The sequence below is a fragment of the Sceloporus occidentalis genome, unplaced genomic scaffold (assembly GCF_023333645.1).
Source record: "Sceloporus occidentalis isolate IW3139 unplaced genomic scaffold, rSceOcc1.0.p SCAF_2, whole genome shotgun sequence".
NCBI classification, from domain to species: domain Eukaryota; kingdom Metazoa; phylum Chordata; class Lepidosauria; order Squamata; family Phrynosomatidae; genus Sceloporus; species Sceloporus occidentalis.
Genome location: NW_028316982.1, coordinates 170,314,025 through 170,336,012, shown reverse-complemented (window position 1 = coordinate 170,336,012; position 21,988 = coordinate 170,314,025). Strand labels below are relative to the sequence as shown.

Sequence of the window (21,988 nt, the reverse complement as noted above, 5' to 3'; positions counted from 1 at the left end):
TGTTGAAGAAAGACATTTCCAACCATTGGAAAATACATCGTATTTCAATATGTCAGGATAGCTTAAATGAACCACATGTAACAGGAGGTCCTGCATATCCATGGAGTCCATCATCCACAGCGTGAAAATATTTCAAACACAAACAAGCTTTTTTCAAAAACACATAATGAAATTACATTTTAAAAGTAATTTAATGAGTGGGAATCAAAGAACTTTTTTGGTATAATTATTTTTTTAAAAATTAAATTTAAAATTTAAATGCAGAGAGAAATGTAAAGGGCATTTTAAGAGCCACGTTCAATTTTCAGTGATTTTAAATTTGTAGTATTTTTTTAAATTTGTATGGTCTTCTCTTATCAATCCTCTATTTTTGAAAAGAAAACAAAACAAAAACAAGCAACACGTTGAGTAATGTAGAGAGATCTTATAGCACCTTTGAGACTAACTGAAAAAAGTTGGCAGCATGAGCTTTCGTAGACTAAAGTTTACTTCCTCAGACTTTAGTTTACAAAAGCTCATGCTGCCAACTTCTTTCTTTCCGTTAGGAGCTGGACAGACTATCCCTAAGAGGCGGCTCTTTGCTGCCCCTGGAAGAGCTGGGTTGGGGAAGCAGCAACTGCACATCACACCCCCAACCTGGTAGGTCCATGGAGCAAAAAGAAGCCACAAAAAGCGGTGTCTTTTTGTGCCATGGAAAAGGTGCTATAGCCACCGCTGCAGCAGCTCTTCTGCAGCTCTTTGGGATGGCACATCTAAACACTGCACCAAAGATGTGACGTGATGCGGCCCACCATACAGTGGGGTGCATGGCATGACGCCAACATGACACCAGCATGGGGGCAGTCAGTGGGCAGTCGCCATGCCCCTACTCTACCCTCATGCCAGCGTTTCTTCTTGCTGGTCTGTTCAGAGCTTGTGTCTCAGAGGTGCTACAAGATCTCCTTACATACTGATTCTACAGACTAACATGGTTATATCTTTGGGATACAGTAACATGAATTACTTTTTCATGCAAACCTACAGTAAGTAAGGGCAATTTATTTATTTATTTATTTATTTATTTATTTATTTATAGAAAAATCTTTATTGTTAAAATTTTAGCAAACATACATATACATTTAATTTTTAAACACTGTAACTAGTTAAGTTAGTTCTGAAAAGCAGCACTTGAAGTTCTGCACAAACAGCCAAAGGTCTGCATAAACAGCCAAAGGCTTAGGTCCAGACTATTTGAAAGACCATATCTCCCCATACGAATCACCTAGAGCCCTAAGATCCTCAGGAGAAGGCTTTCTCTCGGTCCCACCACCATCCCAGGCTCGCCTGGTGAGGATACAAAAGAGAGCCTTTTCAGTGGCTGCTCCCACCCTCTCAAACTCCCTTCCATGGGAGACTAGGCTGGCCCCCTCACTGCTGGCCTTTCACCGGCAGGCAAAGACATTTTTGTTTAATAGGCCTTTTGAGATCTGGCAGGCTTGGTTTTATTGGGAGGTGAGAGGGTTGGACTTGGACTGTTTAATTTTAATAATAATAAAATAATAAAAGTTTTATTTATATTGCCCCGCCTCTCCCTTTGGATCGAGGCAGGTTTACAACCTGATAAAACCATAAATACAATCATAAAATGCAATACCGTAAAATACAATACTTAAATACAATCACAATCCAGGAACAGTAAAAATTCAAAACATGCTACAGTGGTCAATTACAGGGAATCAATCTGACAGATAACATGGTGTCTTAATCAGGATCAGGAGGGTATGCCCGCCGGAAGAGCTCTGTCTTGACAGCCCTCCTGAAAGTGTCCAAGACGGTAGTTAGACGGATCTCTTTAACTCTGTATGTTTTAAAATGTTATATTTGTAATTTTTATCTTTTCATGATTTTAATTGTACAATTTTAACTGTTATGTTTATATATGTTCGCTGCCCTGGGTCCCATTTTGGGAGAAAGGCGGGATAAAAATAAAATAAAAAAAATAAAAATAAATAAATAATAATGTTATTTCATGTGCAGTCGTAAATTCTGAGGCTCAATGCAGTAGGCTCTAGTGGACCAACATAATTGTGTACTTAAGCCAAACTGATGTGTACTTATGCCACTCTAGCAACTGTTTTGATGTTTCTTTATGAAACATCTTCATCATTTTGGCAAAACATTGTGCTATGTCTTCCAAGGATGTCAGCTCAAATTTGCTTTGAATAATTCAAAGCAATTATGGGAATTTTAAGAGCACATACATGGTAAAGGCTGCAATATTTTGTACCTGCATATGTCTTGTTGATTCTGAGAATGCTTTACTGTATATTATTTATGGTCTCCTAATCTTTAGATGCATCCTTCAATGCCTGAAAATGGCATTTCAGTTAAGTATAAACAATGTCAAGTTCCATTTTCAAAGGCAGGTTTACTGTTTCTCTAGGATATTTCAGACAAAATAAACTACAACAATAAAGCTAATTAACATAAATATGGGTTGTTTTAACAGTGAATAAGGATTAACAGCCTCCTAAATGGCATATCCAAAATCATGAGCTATTTAAACTATACTAGTCATTATTAGTTGACTGAGTCCAATAATAAGTGAGATACATGAAAGTCTTCCCTCCCCTTCCTACACAACATAATGTATTTTCACTTGTTTAGAATTACAGCCCTATCAGTAAATTTGAGAAAACAATAACAATTCTGTATCAAATTTATCTTCTCACTTATTCATATTTAGTGTTATTTATTGCAATATGGTAATTTGCTTTAAGCCACCTAGAGAGTCCACAGTTGAGGTGGTTCTGAACTCGTTTTGCTATTTGAAGAAAAGTTGTTAGAATCACAGGATCATAGAGTTGGAAGAGACCACAAGGGTCATCCAACCCAACCCCTTACTACGCATTAATACACAATCAAAGGGCTCCTGACAGATGGCCATCCTGCCTCTCTTTAAAAACTTCCAAAGAAGGAGACTCCACCATAATTCAAGGGAGTGTGTTCCACTGTCAAATAGTTCTTACTGTCAGGAAGCTCCTCCTAATGTTTAGGTGGAATCTCTTTTTCTGTAGTTTGAATACACTACACTGTGTTCTATGGAGCTGCAGAAAATAAGGTTGCCCCATTCTCTTTATGAGATTGAGCCTGAACCCAATAGCAGTAAGCGCCGGCTTGGGGGTGGAGTGGGGGCATGACTTTTAAATGAAGAAATTAATGTGGTGGCTCAAGTGGTTAAGATGCTCGTTTCCATTGAGAATTCAATTCATTAAATAAAGGTAGTACCCATTTCTTCCCCCACCCTTTCATGCAGTATATTATCTGTAAGCAACCAAAATACCTATTTGCAATGTGCATAAACATATCTTCTGATTCTATTAATCTAACTTTCTGTATCAAATTTGAATGAATCATAGGCCTTAGATCCATTATAGCCTGCCATCAAAATCTTTTAACTGGAGTTCCAACTGAGCTGCCTTGTCTTTGTACATGCAATTCTGATTAAATATGTCAACATTTGCAATCTGTTTCCTAGAGTATGGTACTAATGTGGTGTTTGTAGGTTGTGATGGTTCAATAAGAGGCTGTTGGTTTCTAAAAAAACTGCATTACCTGACACCCCATTAATTTTAAAATTCAGTTTTGTAACAATTTGTAACTATTTTCCAAAGCTGAAGAATCCAATGTGAAAATAATATGGACTTTCAACTGCTTCTGCAGATGGAAGCATTTATTATAGAATGTCTATAGAAAGCAAGGCAAAGAACATGCTCCTACTTTCACATCTCCAGCCAGTGGGGACCATTTCTCCCAGAACTATTGGAATTGAAAGTACATTTGCTGCAACTGAGGCATAGTAGGGGAACACGTTAGCTTGACCTGTCAATTATGGCTGCTTTTCACCATTTGAAGCAGCCTGAGAAGTGTATATAAAAAAACCCCACCAATTTTTGAAAAGATGATACTATTCCCACTTTTACTGGTAAATCCCCACTGAAAATGCACCAGTTCAGAACCGGTAGACAATTCCTTTCCCTGTCTATCCCTATATAGGCAACAACAGAAATCCATTTAAAAAAAAAACCCAAATCAAATGAACCATAAGCAGTTGCTACTCATCTGTCTTTACATATTTTAGCAAAATTTTCATATTTTAGAAACGTTGAGGGAACTTTTTTTTGTTCCCAGCACAACATAAATTGCACCGTTTCTGAAAAAAGCACAAGAGTTTGAGAAACTGAGCAACTTTACAGTCAAAACCCACATGCAATCTTTTTGTTTGTTTATTTGTTTACTATGCAGAGAAAACTACACAGTTTCCATGGGGGCAGATACATACCCTCCCCTCACTTAAATTGTTTTTCACTATATTATTCGGGAAAGTGCACAAAATACAAAACTAAATTGCATACTATACCGCTATACAAACAATGTGGTGAAGGGTTCCATGTTGTGGCTGCAGTTTTTGCTGGTTTGAAAGTTGCATAACCAAAATATTACGCAGAAAATAAAGAAACTCAGGCTGCAGCCAAAAGTGGTTTTGTTGAACACCATTGCTGGTTTTGCACAATATTTTTGTTGCACAACATTTCTGGTTTTTACATAAAAAGCATTAATGCTGTACAACATTTTTGTCAGTAATGTTGCACAACATATAGCTACATGGGTTTGTTGTGCAACACTGCTTATTTTGCACAACATTTTTGTCATGCAACATTGCTGTTTTTTACATACAATTCACCAGAACAAATAGCCATGTGGTTTTATGGTGAAACATTGCTGATTTTGTGCAACATTTTTGTAGTGCAACATTATTGTTTGCAGCGAGCCCTCAGTAACCACGGGGGATCTATTCCGGAACCCCACACAGATGCCAACACCTGCAGATGCTCCAGTCCCATTAACTTCAGTGGTGCCGCAGCCATGCAGTCGCACCACCATTGAAGACAATAGCACTTTGGATGAGCTGCCTCCTCCTCCTTCTCTCCCCCCAGTCGCCTCTTTCTCCTCCCTTGTCCTCCACCTATTCTCCACCTATAAAGCAAAGGACAGGTTGAGGTCAGATGGCATGGGTGGTTTACAGTTCCTAAATACTCCATGGACCTAAATACTCCAAAGACACCCGATCCTGCCTGGTCTCGGAAGCTAAGCAGGGTCAGCTCTGATTAGTACATGGATGGGAGACTGCCAATGAATACCATGGGCAATAGGCTATATCTCAGAAGAATGAACTGGCAAAACTACCTCTGTGTACTCCTTGCCTAAGAAAATTCAATAACATTCATGGGTTCACCACAAGTTGATCTGTCACTTGAAGTCACACATACACACCCAACCTTGCCTAATGAAAGCTGAGCCTTACCTCCAAATGTTATTTTTTGTTTGCTTTCTAGGGACAGTTGAACATTATCCACATGCATGTCAGAATGGCCACCCATGTCCAGCTCCTTCTGGTTAGTAAAGAAGGGAAGGAAAAAGGAAAATAGAGTAACATTCACCTGTATTGGCTTTTAAACAAAGTGTTGGTGGGAAACAACAATGTGTGGCCAATGCTGACAAGCTTTCCTGTTAAGGGAGAAGGAACAGGCAATATTAGCTGAAAGAAGCTTGTAACAGAGCCATTGGCTGAAAACCAAGAGGAACCAGCTTCATGAGTTACACCTGGCATTTCTACTTCAGCAATCCAGCAGCCTGTCCAACATGGCATCTGCTTCTGTCAAGGCACTGTCTCCCAGCTGCTTGCTTCAGGCATGTTGCCCAGTCTGTCAAATAATGCCGTTCATCTTGGTTTGGTTGTCTCCTCTACACTATTCTCATTCTACTGCTGATTCTTTCATTTCTCAGCCTCCGCTAGTAATGCTTCCCAGGTAGCAGATGCCCAAATGTGGGCAGTGCATCAGGGGGCTATCTATATGTCCCCCACTTGTGGACCTCACAGGAAACCTGTACATATTCCTTCCACACAAGAAAACTGGAAATTTTCTAATGTGTAGTCGAAAGCTTTCATGGCCGGCATCCATGGTTTTTTGTGGGTTTTTCGGGCTATGTGGTCATGTTCTAGAAGATTTTCTTCCTGACGTTTCGCCAACATCTGTGGCTGGCATCTTCAGAGAAACTTTCTGTTTGCTTAAGGAATTGAACAGGGGTTATAGGAAGCTTAGTATGAAATCATCAATGGTCTTGATCTAAAAGGTTGAATAGGTAGGATTATTGGTAATTTCAACTTCATTACCCTCCTTCATCAGTACTCTCTTTCATCAAATCACCTTTCATACTACACAATTATAGCACTAGATTCCACTTTAAAGGGTACAGCCCCATGCTACAGAATCCTGGGCTTTTGCAGTTTCATGAGATATACAAAATTCTTTTCTAGTGAGCTTTAATGCCACATCAAACTGGAAATCCCCAAATTCCACAGAAAACTGTGTGTGCAATTAATATGAAATCACAGTGCTATAACTGTGTAGTGTGAAAGAGACCCTGCCATACTATATTCCCTCCAACTTTAAATGCAACGTCAGCAGAAGAGTGGCTGAAGACAGAACTGAAAGACAAAGCCAGATCCACAAATGGTATATTTTGAACACCATTAACTTTCCCACTGTAGCCAGTTATGTCCATCTTGACATTTTAAAAAACCTTTATAGCTGTAAGTGTGAATAAAATTAAAATTTACAGAGAGTTATTCAGCTTTGATTTCTAGAATGATATCAAATAAGCCTGGTTACAGTCAGGACAGCTTACAGAATTTTAATTGCCTATTTAAAGCAGTGCAAATTTCAAACTGCCAGACTAGTAATTAGCTGAAGTACAGGTTAAAAGTAGTTCAGTACGCCTGGGGCTAACTTCATCAATATTATATTTTTAAATACAAATGAGCAAAAATTATTACTTCTTTATCCAGATATGTGATTAAATTGCTGCATCAATGCAAACACAACGAACAGTTTCATCCCCAGTAGCCATCTCTCGTCTCATTAATTGTTACAATTGCTTATCATGTTTCTCAGCTTCAGACAATGTGGGTACCTAAACTAGGATGAGGCAACTACCACTAACAACAGCAACAACAAGCGAATCCAGCCACAGTTTATGAAGTTATTAGTTGTTTCTGGCAACCCATGTCCTCCTGGAATAACACTTTGAGCATCAAAAGCAGGTATTTGAAATAGCAGTAACAATAGAAAATTTACCTAGCATTCATTTTTTTAGGAACAACAGTATGCTGCCAACATTTTGCAGAACAAAAGGGTTCATATAGCCATTGCCCATAAGAACACAGGTAGGGAACAGACAAAGAGTCAGTTTTCTCAAAAGAATTACAAAGCTGCAATCAAAGTAACAAACAGTAGAGATGTGGAAGATTTGTGGTAAATAAGTTAAGAGGGTAATTTCAAACACAAACTGACTTTAAAAGCCCTCACTGCAGTTTGTCTTATGGACGTAAAAGTTAGGAGAAAAGGAGAAAAAAAGATATGCTTTAAAGGCTTGCCCTACTGGCCTAAAGTTGCAATGCAGATGCATTGTACCAATTGTTGTGTAAGAAACTAGATTTAGGGTCATTCTCTGGTTTTCTTTTCATTCTTTGGTAACATTTTGCTCTTTTTGTTGTTAATCCAGATCCAAAATAGAGTTAATGAAACACTACTTAAGGCTGCAATATTATATCAGCTCACAAGAGAGTAATTCCAACTGAACTGAACATATACAGCTTCTGAGCAGTCAAGTCTAGGGGTGCATCTGCATAGTAGAAATACTGTAGTTTGACACTACTTTATGTGTTGTAGCTCCATCCTAAGGAATCTGTGGATTTGTAATTTTACAGTTCTTTATCCTTTTCTGCCAAAGAGTGCTGAGGCCTCACAAAACTTCAAATCCCAGAACTCTGCAGGATGGAGCTATGGCAGTTAATGTGTTATCAAACTGTATTATTTCTACAGTGAAGACACATCCTAGGATTACACTAATATTCTGCCATGTTCATTGGGGAAGGATTCTAGGAGCTGTACTCTGAACAAATAACGTTTCCAAATTGTCTGTCTCAGTTCACCCAGCATAACTAAAATCATACCACCCATGTATAACATGGATGTATCAACAGAGTCAGGAACACAGTATGTTTTTCGGAACTTGAACAACTATTGGGGGGAAGCAGTTGGGAAACTGCCCACCCTCCATCCAAAGGGTAGTGACTTTGGTGTGTGTATGTGTGTGTAAAATTCAGGCAGTGGGAGGAAGGTTGCAGAATACAGAGTGCTCCATATAGTAACGGTCTGCTGTAGGTCCCATTTGGAAGCCTGCGAACTGAAAAGGGCAGGGTAAAGGTTTGCAAAATCACTTTCCCATGGTTGTGGTTGCTTAGTGGTAAGTGATTCAATCCTTGCCTAGAGCCACCTTTCACACATAGCGGGGATGAGCTTGGGCACAGAAATCAGTTACTCAAGCAAAGCTCATATAAACCTGGCTTTGTTATGCATCCAGATCCCAATTCAATATTTTATTATGAATGCTTGAGATTTGCTTTGGTTAAAACACATTTCTTTTGAAAAATATTTTCCCCTGAACAGTAATTTATATAACAGCAACATTTCTTTATAACACCCTTTTCACCAAAGGGTGGAACATCAGACATATATAACCAAACAATAAAACAAACACTATCATATACTAAAAATAAAATCACCACAATCCAGATACCACTCATCTCAAGCAGCCTTAGTTATATCCAGCAGCTTAATATGGTAAATTATAGAAGACAATATTCAATCCTTTGTGAAAATGAGTAAGACCCTCCTTCAGCCAGAGATGCAAAAGAAGTGTGTACCAGAAATGTGGAGTCAGATTCTGAAAGGCACACAGTCTTGACAGAGCTGTTATGTGTCAGTGGAACTGCCAATAATCATTTGCCTGTAGTTCTTAGATTCCTAGATGGTACATACCATACTAGCCAAGCTGCCAAATACTGGGAGAGGTTAGAGCACAAGGTCTTAAATGCCATGACCAAGCTTATAATGAGCCCTGGCTCAAACTGGTAGCCTGTGAAGGGATCTACGAGGAAGTGAGATATGTGAGTATTTAGGGAGTTTTAAAACAACACAAATGACACTACTCTGGATTAAAGCCAGGAGGAAAAGAGAGCAGGAAGGCAAATCTGGCAGTAAACTATTACAATAGGCCAGCCATGAGATAACCACAGCCTGCTCAAGCAGATAGACAGCCTTGACAGTCAAAAACCTAAAGATCCTGTGGCTGTTCAAAAGATGGAAGTTGAATGCCTTTGCAGTAGCTCTGATGAATAGGCCTATGCAAAATAAATAAATAAACAAATAAATAAATAGGACAAATGATCATCCAGCAGGATGCTAAGGTCTATTGCAGCCGAGACAGAGTCTAAAGTACACAAAAAAGGGGAGGACTCAGTACTGATCCTTGAGGCACCCCTGCAGCTGCAGGGAAAGTTGTTGACATACACCCCTTAAAAGAAACAACAAATGAACTGTCCAACAAAAAATATTTAAACCAGGATAGAGCGTTTACATAAAAAGATACAGCTGATAATCACAGTAATTTAGTCTTACCTCACTGATATAATGTAAGGCTGTCATTTCTAGTTAGGAAGGGTTATAATTTGTAGTCTTATCATCTAGTAATTTTTTTTTAATTAGTTGTTTTCATATAGAGAGGTGGTGTGAGGGAGACTAAAAACATGATTTTTTCTCCGTATTTTTTGAGGAACACTCTTAAATGTGAAATAATTGAATGAACAAAAACTAATATTCATTCTTAGAAGACTATCTGATGACAGTCAGAAGGTTCCTTTTCTAAGCTGTCTCAGCTGAAGGTGACAATGTTAAAAAGCAATTTAACTCACTTTTTAATTTTCTGTTCTTAATAGGTTTTACATTATTTCCCCTAGAGATCTCTACAGCACAAAATGAAGGGAACATGCTTTAGGAAGAATGTGGACTGAATGCCATGCTAATTCATAAGTTTTAAGAATGCTCATACAAGTCTATTATGCAGCAAGATTTTCCCCCCTGCCTCTCCAAATAGGATTGACAGCTTCTTTGTGTTCCTGCTATGTGCTGTCCAATCAACTTCGACTTATATTGTCCCTATGAATGAGACACTTCCAAGGGATCTTGTTTTTTCTGTTTTGTTTTTTTGTTCATGTAACAAGTACAAATAGTATCTATCTTTTCTTTAATACACAATTTTTGCTCCTTTTCTTCGTGCAGCCTTTAATATAACATTTTTATGTTTTTGAATCTAAGTTGCAATCATGAGCATAAGAAAATACTTACTATCCTATTTTTGTATGAGAATGGAACTTGCATAGCCAGGATGAGACACCGTGAATTGCACCCATGAGCCTCATATTAATTTACAGCTGAGAAGTATATGGCAGCATTTCTCCTTTTGTTTACATTCACACACTTGTAGCAAATCTGGATGCAGATGGCCCAGAAGGAGTGGCCTTTAGCTACTCCAGCTCACACTCCCAAAAGCAGGCCGCTGCCACGGTCCCAACCTGTTAGCCAGCAGGAGTGGATTAAATCCTCTCCTTAAAAGGTCAGTTCTTGCTGGCTTGGAGCGGCCTCTGCACAACTTCCAGCTGCTTTGGAGGCATGCATCATCTAAATGCCATGCACTCAAGTGGCCAGAAGCCATTTAATTTGGCCCATCTATTTTGGGCCCCAGTCTAGGACCTTCAATAGCTGATGATAATGGTAGAATTAAACTATTTACCTTTTTTGTGAATGGAAATTTGTTTTGTTCCACTTTGCCAGCTGCATGAATATCTGTAAGTGGGGGAGGCCAAGTATGGGTCATTTCCTTAAAAAAAAAAAAAAAAAAGGAGACTGTATTTAATATTTTAAGATACTTATCACATATGTTTCAAACATGTAAGAACTGTAAAAAAAAAGCAACAAAGCATCATGTGGAAATTTCATCTTTGTTGTCTTTGTTGCACCATGGCTACTCCCCTGGAAATTGTTTGAATTTCTAATAATTTTTCTGGAAAGCACAACTGAACTTTACTATAAGAATATTCTTTGTTTATAAGCTGGATAATGACTTATAATATGTTACAAGGATGGATCAGAACATATCTGTAACAGCTGGTTTTAAATGTTCCGATGTTTTATTGTTTCCACTTCTTATTTCTCATATATAAGAATGACATACTCTCTTCGCCTCAGAAGCTCTTTCTTGGGTAACCCTGAAACTCTATGATCTGGAGCCACTCTTCAAGTGGATGACATATTAAATTAATCATCAATAAGGGGTCACTACTGTCCAGTATAATATCAGCTAGAGAAACATAGAGAGTGTTAGGTTATCAGTTACATTCCAACCTATATGCCTTTGCCAAACTCACAAAATAGTGTTATATAAAAGTTATATACCAACTAGACAAAATAGATTGTATAGATCATTCATTTTATGGCTTAAACTAGCCCCTTGAATGAGATGTGGAGAATTCCTAGCTTTTTCAGAACTACATAGTAAACTACCAATCACGGCCAATGAAACAAATCTTTTCATGTATCTATGGCTCAGCCATATTTACTGCCTCAGAGATGCAGTTCTGAAAGGCAACCTACCACATGTCTCAGTCTACACTATTTATGCATAAACAACCTCTTAAAAATAGATAAAAATGAAGCAAGGAGTTAGAATAACTGAGATCCCAAAAACAATGTTTGAGGACCAATAGTGTTTCCCCCACTCAGGGTGTTGCCTAGTATGGCTTGAAACCCCTGCACCCCCCTAATGACATGCCTGACAATGGAACCCCCACTGTGAAGTGGGACACTGGGCACAGTACCTCAATGCACATTGCCACAATTTGCTACACAGGATGTATATTGTACCAGAGGTACAAAATATCTATTTTATTAGGAAGCTAAGCTAAAGTCATGGCAGTTAAAGTGGTGCCAATGCTTTAATTCTGCAGTATGGCTAGGCCCATACGTAAATTTTTATATTTTTATCTCATTTTATAAATGACATACATAGTTATTTTTAACAGCCCAGTAACTGTGTTAAAAACCCTGGAGAATAATTTTAATGGGATCTCCCATACTACCATTGAATATCAGTTGATAAGGGAAACATTGGGAAAGGACTGTAGGATTCATTTGGCTTGGTGATACAAGTAACAGAATATCACTGACGTTGGATCCCAGCTCTCATCTAGAAGGTTCTGATCTGCAAGCAGGGTCACCTCTGGTTTCAGTAAGATGAACTTTACTAGATGGCTAACACATAATAACAACACCAGTTGCCAATTCCTATAGCATTCTGTCTCCTATTTTTATTCTAAATGTGTGTGTGTGTGTGTGTGTGTGAATTTTATTGTTTTACCTCCTACATTTATCTATTATTTCGCCAAATACAGAATCAGCTACCTCTCACATCATTCACACATTGAAAGGAAAGAATCACTTCTGACCTTCTGTTGCATTAGCATCTATTTCTAAGTTAGCTGCTTAAACAAAAGCAGTGGGCCGTATGATAACACAATTGTCTGAAAACTGGCCTGCCCAAGGAAGCTGTGATGATGTGGATAATCAAGGTACAGTCTTTATTAATGTATTAACCTCCTTCACCCAAGAATGGTGGATTCTAATTCCTGAATGGCCATGCAAGACTAATGTAGCTTGTTCCCTGGTTACAGCTGACAGCAGGCAGGCACCTGAGGTAATGAAGATGAATGGCTACCTTTTGGGAGCAGAGCAAGGAGATCATGGGAGAAACAGCTAGAAGACTTCAAGGCCCAAGTATCTTTCTAGGGGGGAGAGATTGTTGTGGTGGTGATGATGATGTTAACAATGACAACAACAACAACAATAACAACAACAGAAAAAACTTCACCCAGTGAATACAGAACACATTTTAAGAGTTACTAGTAAATGTGTTATTTATACACTACAGTTAAATAGTAGCCATTACTGAAAACCACCTTGGACCAATTTCCAGTAAAGAAAACAAAGAAGAGAGAAAAATCATAAAGAATATGGTATGAATCTGGCTGTTTACCAGGACCTGACAGATGGTGGAATATACGCAGACAGAAGAGGAATGAAAAAATGTTTAGTGTTTCCAAAATCTGTTGGAGTTGCCAAGAAAATGTTTCTAGGCTGGCAGACAACTGAAAACATATATTAATGGGTAAATATCTAGTAGCAGTTAAGCATTTCATATGACTTTGTTTACATTTGCTACAGAGATGTATTTTGTTATTTACTAGAAGATGTTATACACTGGGAAATATAACAAAATTAATGTACTATCTACTGTAGAATAACTGAAATTGATTTCAAATGGTATGAGAACTTGAAGATGGTCAGATATTTGTAAGTGCCTTTGCCTTTTCAGTTATTTAAATATTAAATAGGGATGTATTCACTTCATTCTAGAGCCAATCACTGTATGACTTTACATGCATTTCATAGTTGTGGAGTAGGTAGTATAAAACTCAGTGCCAGTGTATTACTACTTAACCCGCTGTGCTGCAACTATATATATATTATTTCCTTCAGTTGTGGATTTCTCTGTCTTTTTGCATAACTGTACTAAATACAGCCAAGTTAATATTGACATTACAGTGCTATTGCAGCAGCCATTCCCTGCAAGGTAAAATAAGAAGCTACAGGAAAATATTTATATCACAGCCTATATCTGAAGATCTCAGGGCAGCATAGAGATAAAATCAATTTGTTGTTGCTGTTTGCCTTCAAGAGATCTTGACATATGGCAATCCTAAGGTGAACCTAGCTTGGGGTTTTCTGGACTTGAGAGAGTATGACTCAACCAAGGTCATCCAATGGGTTTCCATGGCCAATCAGGGAATTGAACCCTGGTCTCCAGAGTCATAGTCCATTGCTCAAACAACTACACCACTCTGGCTCTATAAATCAATATTAACAGGCAAAAACAAAACAGGTTTGTAAAACCTAATACTATCTGAAGATAATCTATGAGGGTAAAAGGCTTTGATAAAAAGCCATGTTTTTACTTGGAACCTAAATCAATCCAACACTGCAGCCAACTCCATAATTGGAGTGCCATAGTTGAGAAGGCCCCCTCCTAGATCCACATCCAGTGCACTGAGCTCCTTAGTTGGACACAGAGGAAAGCAGACTGCAATCCATGGGCGGGCACATAGAGAGAGGTGGTCCCCAAATTATTTAAATCCCAAGCCATTTAGGGCTTTAAATGTCATCACAATCACCTTGAATTCAGACCACAAGTGTATCAGCAGCCAGTGCAATTCTTCTAGGGCTGGTATTATAAGATGTCTATATGGTATTCCAGTTAACAATTGAGCCACTGCATTTTGCATTAGCTGCAGCTTCTGAATCATCTCCAAGGACACTCTACTAAAGGAAGTTACCAATGGTCCTGTTCCCACTACATTTAAATCCTGATCGTAATCCGGGTTAAACGGGCACGGTTCCTACTGAATCTGATTTCAGAAATTGATTCAGAAAGGGGGGGCATGCTTTTTGCCCATTTTTGCCCAAGTAACCTGCATCAAAAAAGACAGTGAGAAAATGGGGTGCTTTTTGGGCTGAATTGATTTATTTAGAAATAAATTGATTCAGCCCAAGTGGGAACCAGGGGGATTCAAACCGGATTCAAATCTGCCTGGTTCCCACTGGCAGCCTAACTCGGGGGGGGGGGGGGGGCTGGCATGGGCCAACCTCTCCTGGCCCCAAAATCCCCAGCCCAGCCTCCTTACTGGCTTCTTTGGCCACTGACCAGATTCCCTGGGCTTTTAAAAAAAATTCCCAGGACCAGGGAGGCCGGAATGAGGTCGCAGAGACGCTGGAAGACTTGCGACCCCTTTCCCAGCTTCTCTGTGACCTCCCAAGCCATGGGAAATTTAAAAAAAAGGTGCAGGGAACCCGGTCAGCGGCCAAAGAAGCCAGTAAGGAGGCTGGGCCGGGGATTTTGGGGCCAGGAGAGGCCAGAGATGGGCTGGACCATCAAGATGCCCCCTTGCCACTGAAGCGATTCCAGAAACTGGCACAAACATAGTGGGAACTACATTTTTTTAGAACCAGTTTCAGGAATCAGTTCAGGAAGTGGGAACAGGCTCAATATAGTAGAGAGATCTTATAGCATCTTTGAGACTAATTGAAGGAAAGAAGTTGGCAGAAGTATGTATATTTTGTGGGAGTTGCTCCAATTTTATAGAAATGATAGTCTTTGAACATAACATCCTCCTCTTGAGAAAAATGGACCAAAAGGTGCATGTTCTGTGTTATGAACTGCTATTCCTTTGCTCCAAATATCTCAAGACATCAGGCCCCCTCAGTGGGTAATTCTGTTATTCAGAAACAAGCATCATTGGATTCCTAATGAGCATAATATGGTTCAAAGTTTCAGATATCATGGTCTGTGTAGGCAAACTCTTAGAGATTTTGTTAGCAGATGTTAATGTACAGAGGCGTCATGTCTACAAGCTTCAAGCCACAGCTAGAAAGCATAGCAGACATCTTAATGGATGAATAAAATGGCACTATTTCATGAAAAGGTTCTGTTTGTTCTACACTGATTTTTTTTAGGGCAAAAAAAGTCCTTTTGCAAGAAAGAAGGTTTGAATAATAATAGACTTGGCTGCAGGATTTAAAAAGAAAAAAAAGGATTGCAGAGCAACATTTAAATTGTCCCGTGACAGAAAGTCAAATAGTCCAGAGAAGCAGCAACCCAGGAGGTTGTTATTTCTCTTGCCAGTGACATTTGAATGTTTTATCTTCAGATCCAGAAAACATATCTAAGATAGCTGGTCATAGAGCAAAATACAGTAACATCCAGAATCCACTGAAAAGTAATATATGTATTGGTTGGCCAAATAAAGGTATTGCTGGTTTTTTTTTGGTTTTTTTGGTTTTTTGGTTTTTTTGTTTGTTTGTTTTTTTTTTGGATTTTGGATATTATTGTATTTGAATGTTTTGTTCCTCAAAGTAAAGGAAAGAAAAAAAAGTTAAAAACAAGCAGTGGATACTGCGAGGAGGTAATCAAAACAAAACTGAAGTGAAAAAGAACTATAATTTTACAGGAATTATAAGCATAAAGCAGATTTTTAAAGAGCAATAAAACATTTTTCATAGAAGTGAGAAATTCCTCAGCCAAAGTAAGAGTTACCAGTCCTTTACTGTGGTTACATTTATTGGGCCTGCTGTCCAGATTTTTTTTTTAATTTTTACAAAAAAATTTATTATTAAAATACACAATAGAAATTTGAAAACAGAGATAAAGAAAAGGAAACACAAAATAATAACAATACAGACATACAAACAAACCCATATATTATTCTACTATACATGTAACTTCTAATCTTTTCATTATAACTTTTATCTATTTACATGAGTCGAGAGATCCTTAGAGAGTGGTGATTGGACTATCTACTCCTACTTAACTTCATTCTCACTGTCATCTACATTCTATATCCCTGTCTTAACCTATCTTAACCTTCCCTAATCGATCTTTCTTTCTTAACCCTAACACTTGCGTCTATACCTTCTTCCTTCCGCTACTTGCTCTTACCCTCTTCACTTACTTTTCCCTCTACACGTCTGTCCTATATTTCTATATTCCTAACTTTAATACTCTCTAATGACTTACTTCTCTTCTTTCCTTCATCTTGCTTGTTTCTTCACACTGTGACTTCCTTTTGCCAATCTTGACCCATTAATGTACGTATTGATTTTCTGGTCGTTTCACCCAACAATCAAAAGAGAATCCTACATTCCTTTTCCCGTATATATGTCCCAACCAGTTGTTTGATATTATAAAAACAAATAAGAATACATATATACCTTCCCTTATATAAATATATACATACAAGCAAACCTTATTTGGTTCAAATTAAAGATGTGATCGCTGTTTTACCCCATTTTAATTCCAAAAAGTTTATAACTTCACTCCATTCTTCTTTCAGTTGTCTCTTTTGACCATTTCTTGGGGCTAAGGTTAGCCTGTCCATTGCTATTCCTTCATAAAGCTTAAATATCCAATCTTCTATGGTTGGACAGTATTCATTTCTCCATTTCTGAGCGTAACAAATATGAGCAGTTGTGACCATATAAAACAAAATCTTTTCTTGTCTTCCTACCGATTCATTCTCAAAAATGCCTAATGGGTAAAATTCTGGTTTTAGCTTTATCAGTTTCCCTAAGATTTCACTAATTTGTTCATTAATCATTCTCCAATAATTCTTGGATTTTTTGCAAGTCCACCAGAGGTGGTAGAAGGTTCTCACTTCTTTTTTATATTTCCAACATTGGTTATTATTGGTTTTATAAATTTTTGCTAATTTCTCCGGAGGGAGGTCCCAGCGGTAGAACATTTTATAAAAGTTTTCACGTAACCCTTGAGAAACTGTGAATTTAAAATTATTTTGCCAAGTTTTTTCCCATTGAGACATTTTAATAGGGTGACCGATGTTCTTTGCTCATTTAATCATATGTTCCTTTACCGCTTCTTCTTCCAATTCGTATTTTAATAGTAATTTGTATATTTTCCCAATTAAATTGTCCATGTCAACCAATAACAATTTCCCCAATTCTGAGTTTCCCTGATTAATCTCCACCTTATGTTGTCTGGCATCATTTTTATAGCTATTCAAAATTTGTGTATATGCAAACCAATTGATATTCCAACCTTCATCTTTCAATTTTTCTCTTGATTTTAAATTCATAGTATTTTCATATACTTGCAATAGATCTCTGTATCTATACCATTTACCCTCTCTAACCATTTCCTTCCTGTAGCAGGCTTCATGAGGCGAAACCCATCCTTCTATAGTTGGAAATATCCTTCTTTTATATTTATTCCAAATTTTTATTAATGCTTTTCTCACACAGTGTTCTCGGAAAGTTTTGTTCTTTGTCTTTCTCATAAATTAAATAAGCATGCCAACCGAAGGGCATACCTTCGGCTTCTATTTCTAATAGGTTATTATTTTCTAAGTTTATCCATTCTTTAAGCCAAACCAAACCACATGCCTCAAAGTAAAGTTTTAAATGAGGTAGGTTTAGTCCCCCTCTGTCACGCGAATCTTGCAATAATTTAAATTTAATTCTGGCTTTCCTCCCTCTCCAGATAAAATTAGCTAAATCTCTGTCCCATTCTTTAAAAATCTTCTCCGAAATTATAATTGGTAACATTTGGAACAAATGCAAGATTTTTGGAAGTACAATCATTTTGATCGTAGCGATTCTGCCCAGGATTGAAATATTTAATTTGTTCCATCTTATCAAGTCTTGTCTTATTTTGGCCCATACTTTTTTGTAGTTATTTTCATAAAGATCAACTGTTTTGCTCGTAATTTGAAGTCCCAGATATTTGGCTTTCCCCCCCACTTTAATTCCTGAAATTGCTTCTAATTGTTTTTCTTCTCTATCTTTCATATTTTTAGTCAGAATAATAGATTTACCTTTGTTGATTCTACAACTGGTCATCTCACCAAATTTTCCTACAATTTCCATAACCTTACTAATATTTACAATTGGATCTTCGACAAAAAGGATTATATCATCCGCAAAGGCCCTGATTTTATGTCTGGTTTTTAATTCTTGTACCTTTTACTTGATCATTAGACTTTATTTCTTTTATAAATAGTTCCATAATTAGTAAGAACAACAGTGAGGACAGGGGGCAACCTTGAGAGGAATCCGTTTTGGTCCTTATCAATCCAATTGTTTAGGCATTTTTTTATACGTTTAGCCAAAATGGATGTAAAAATTTTATAGTCATTGTTAAGCAAAGATACTGGATGATAATTTGAGGGTTCTAAACTGTCTTTATCTTCTTTTGGGATCAGGATTATCTCTGCTTCTTTCCAAGAGTTAGGAAGATTCCCCGTTAAAGCTTCATTCATAATCTTTTGTAGTAAGCCTGCCAATTCATTTTTAAATGATTTGTAGAACATCGCAGTTAGACCATCATTGCCTGGTGATTTTCCTGATTTATTTTCATTGATAGTTTCCCATACTTCTGTTATGGAAATTGGTTGGTTTAAATATTCTCTATAATCCTATAGAGCCTATTTCCAAAGAAGTTAGGTATTCTTCGGTTTTTTCCTGGTTTGGTGGTTGTTCTACATATAGATTTTGATAATATTTGGAGAAGACTTTCTTGATTTCTTCTTGTTGTGTAATTAACTTCCCTTCAAATTTTATACGATTAATCGCTTTTTTCTCCTTCTCTTTTTTTAATTTGTATGCCAACCATTTCCCTGTTTTGTTGGCGTGTTCAAAATGTTTCTGTCTGGCTTCTTTCAATTTCTTCTCAATTTCTGTTGTGGCTTCAAGTTCTAATTGTTTATGAATGATTTTGATTTCTTTCTGGATTTTCTTGTCCTTCGGATTCCTTTGAAGTTCTTCCTCTCTTTTTTTTGAGGATATTATTTAAAGTTGTCCATTTCTGTTTTTCCTGTTTTTGTAGTTTACTGTTCTGTTGCGTAAAGAACCCTCTAATTACTGCCTTCCCAGCATCCCACACTACTGGTAGTTGGACTTCTTTGTCTATATTTTCATTAATAAACAATTTAAACATTTTCCTGAACTCCTTTAATATCTGGTCATCTTTCAGGAGTTCCTCATTTAGGTACCAATTGTTTGTTTTTACTGTTTCTTTTAAAGTCAAAAGTATTGGGCTGTGGTCTGAAATACCTCTGTTAAGTATTGACATTGCCTTTATTTCTCTAATTAAACTGTGTGAAACCAAAAACATATCAATTCATGAAAATGATTCATGCCTTTCAGAATAAAAGGTATAGCTTTCGTAGCTTCCCTCGGAGTGTGGTGGAGTCTCCTTCCTTAGAGGTTTTTAAACAGAGGCTGGATGGCCATCTGTCGGGGATGCTTTGTTTGAAGGTTCCCGCATGGCAGGGGATTGGACTGGATGGCCCTTGTGGTCTCTTCCAACTCTACAATTCTATGATTCTATGATAAGGCAAACTGTCATCACTTGAACACTCAGGGCTGTGACTTCCTTGACTGAGTCTATCCACCTATAGTGTGTTCTTTTCTTAACTCCTGTGTGAGCATGCACAACAAAAAGCAAGCAAGATGTGTTTAGGTGACCATTTGGGCCAATTTGATGGCCTTGGTTTGGATAAAACATAAGTGAAGCAAGAATTTGTTAAAGTATTTTAAGAGTTCTCTCCTCCTCCGAAAGGAGCAGATGCTGCACAACACTGACACAAAAAGGCACACTGGTTATGTATTCTCAGTGAACTGTGGAACAAACTAATTTTCTGATTGAGACTACATGTTTGCATTTTGTTTGGTGAAGTGACAATATGATGACATCTACTATACCTTATCATATGGACTCCTGTCCTGAAAGTGTGGCAATCCCTTATTTTCTATGCAACAAGCTTAACTTTAAATGAATATAATTTAATTTAATAAATTAGATTGAAAAATAGGATTTTTCAATGCAAGTTATTAAATTAACTTAAGTTATGTTTATATTGGGAGAGAAATATTTATTAGGAACGGTTATGGCCACATTCTGCTAGAGTGCAATTGTTACCTTGGTGTTTGTAGTCACAAGTGTACATTAAAGCTATAATTGTGCTGTTCCATTTTGCTTTGTGCTCAGAAGCAATAATACTTAGCACTAACAGCATGAGCCGCCTTTTATCTGCTGGTTTCAAATCTTTTTACAATCGTGAATAAAGTCTCTCAACACACTATTATGCCTCCTAAGTACTATACAATATTTCCCAGGCAAAGTGGCTTAGCTTGGAATAAGGTCTGAAATAATCTTCAGTCAAACAATATACATATACAAAACCTTTCATTTGGTATAGTGAACATGCGGGCATTTGCACTGGGGCTTGCTGCTTTGAAAGTGGTTCCTGGTGCCAGTTTGTTATATGTTTAGTTAGTGTTATGTTGCAGGCTTCATGCCTTTGATATGGAATTTCTTGACCTAAAGCTGCATACAATTTAGTAAATTACCCAGGACTCTGTTGTGTGCCTTCAGGCCATTTCTGACTTATGGCAGCCATAAAGCGAACTTATAATCGGGTTTTCTTGGCAGAGAATTGTATGTATGTTGGAAACCGCCTTGGTCTTATAAAGGCGGTATATAAATAAACTTTTACTTACTTACTTACTTACTTACCTATCCTCTGAGGCAGAGAGAGTGTGACTTGCCCAAGGTCACCCAGTGGGTTTCCATGTCCAAATGGGGATTGGAACCCTGCTCTCCAGAGTCATAGTTTAATGCTCAGGCCCCTACACAATGCTGGCTCACAGTTAGTGTTACGTCACAGGGAATTCATGACTTCGATTTGGAATCTCATGATCTAAAGCTGGATATAATTTAGGATATAATGGAGCCCTGGTGGTGCAGTGGTTAAATGCCTGTACTGCAGCCATTCACTCGAAACCACAAGGTTGCGAGTTCAAGACCAGCAAAAGGGCCCAAGCTCGACTCAGGCTTGCATCCTTCCGAGGTCGCTAAAATGAGTACCCAGACTGTTGGGGGCAAATTAGCTTACTTGCTAATTAGCTTACTTGCTGTTCACCGCTATGATCTTTGGAATAGCGGTATATAAATAAAACAAATTATTATTATTATTATTAGGAGCTGAACAGATGGTCAGAAAGGGGCGGCGAGATGCTGCCCCTTTGGGGTGCCCTTTTATGCTGCAGAACAGGGGCCATTGGCACGCAGTTTGGATGCGGGGCACAAGGCATATCATCGGCGCATGCGCTGTTTGGATGTGTGCACAAAAATGGCGCCTGGACAGCACGGTAGGGATCGGGAGCATGTAGATGCTCCGCTCTTCTGAGCCCTAATTTTGGCCCCAGGCTAGCACATAGCACCAGTCTGTACTGGGCCTTACTTAGGATTATATATGTTCATATCACAGTATCCCTGTCAAGCAAGGAATGGAAGGTAACCTGTTTAATTGGGAAAGATGGCCCTGTCCAAAGCAGTGAGGCAGTTGTTTCAAGTGACAGAT

The 21,988-nt window shown here is 38.0% G+C and overlaps 1 protein-coding gene across 1 annotated transcript in view; it reads right to left on the bottom strand.

The window, feature by feature from the left end:
• The window catches only part of AFF3 (ALF transcription elongation factor 3), a 292,287-nt gene that overhangs the window by 128,129 nt on the left and 142,170 nt on the right, over positions 1-21,988 (bottom strand). Inside the window, exon 5 of the mRNA XM_089511440.1 lies at positions 10,735-10,821. Coding sequence (XP_089367566.1) covers positions 10,735-10,821 — 87 coding nt within the window. The remainder of the gene's footprint in view (positions 1-10,734; positions 10,822-21,988) is intronic.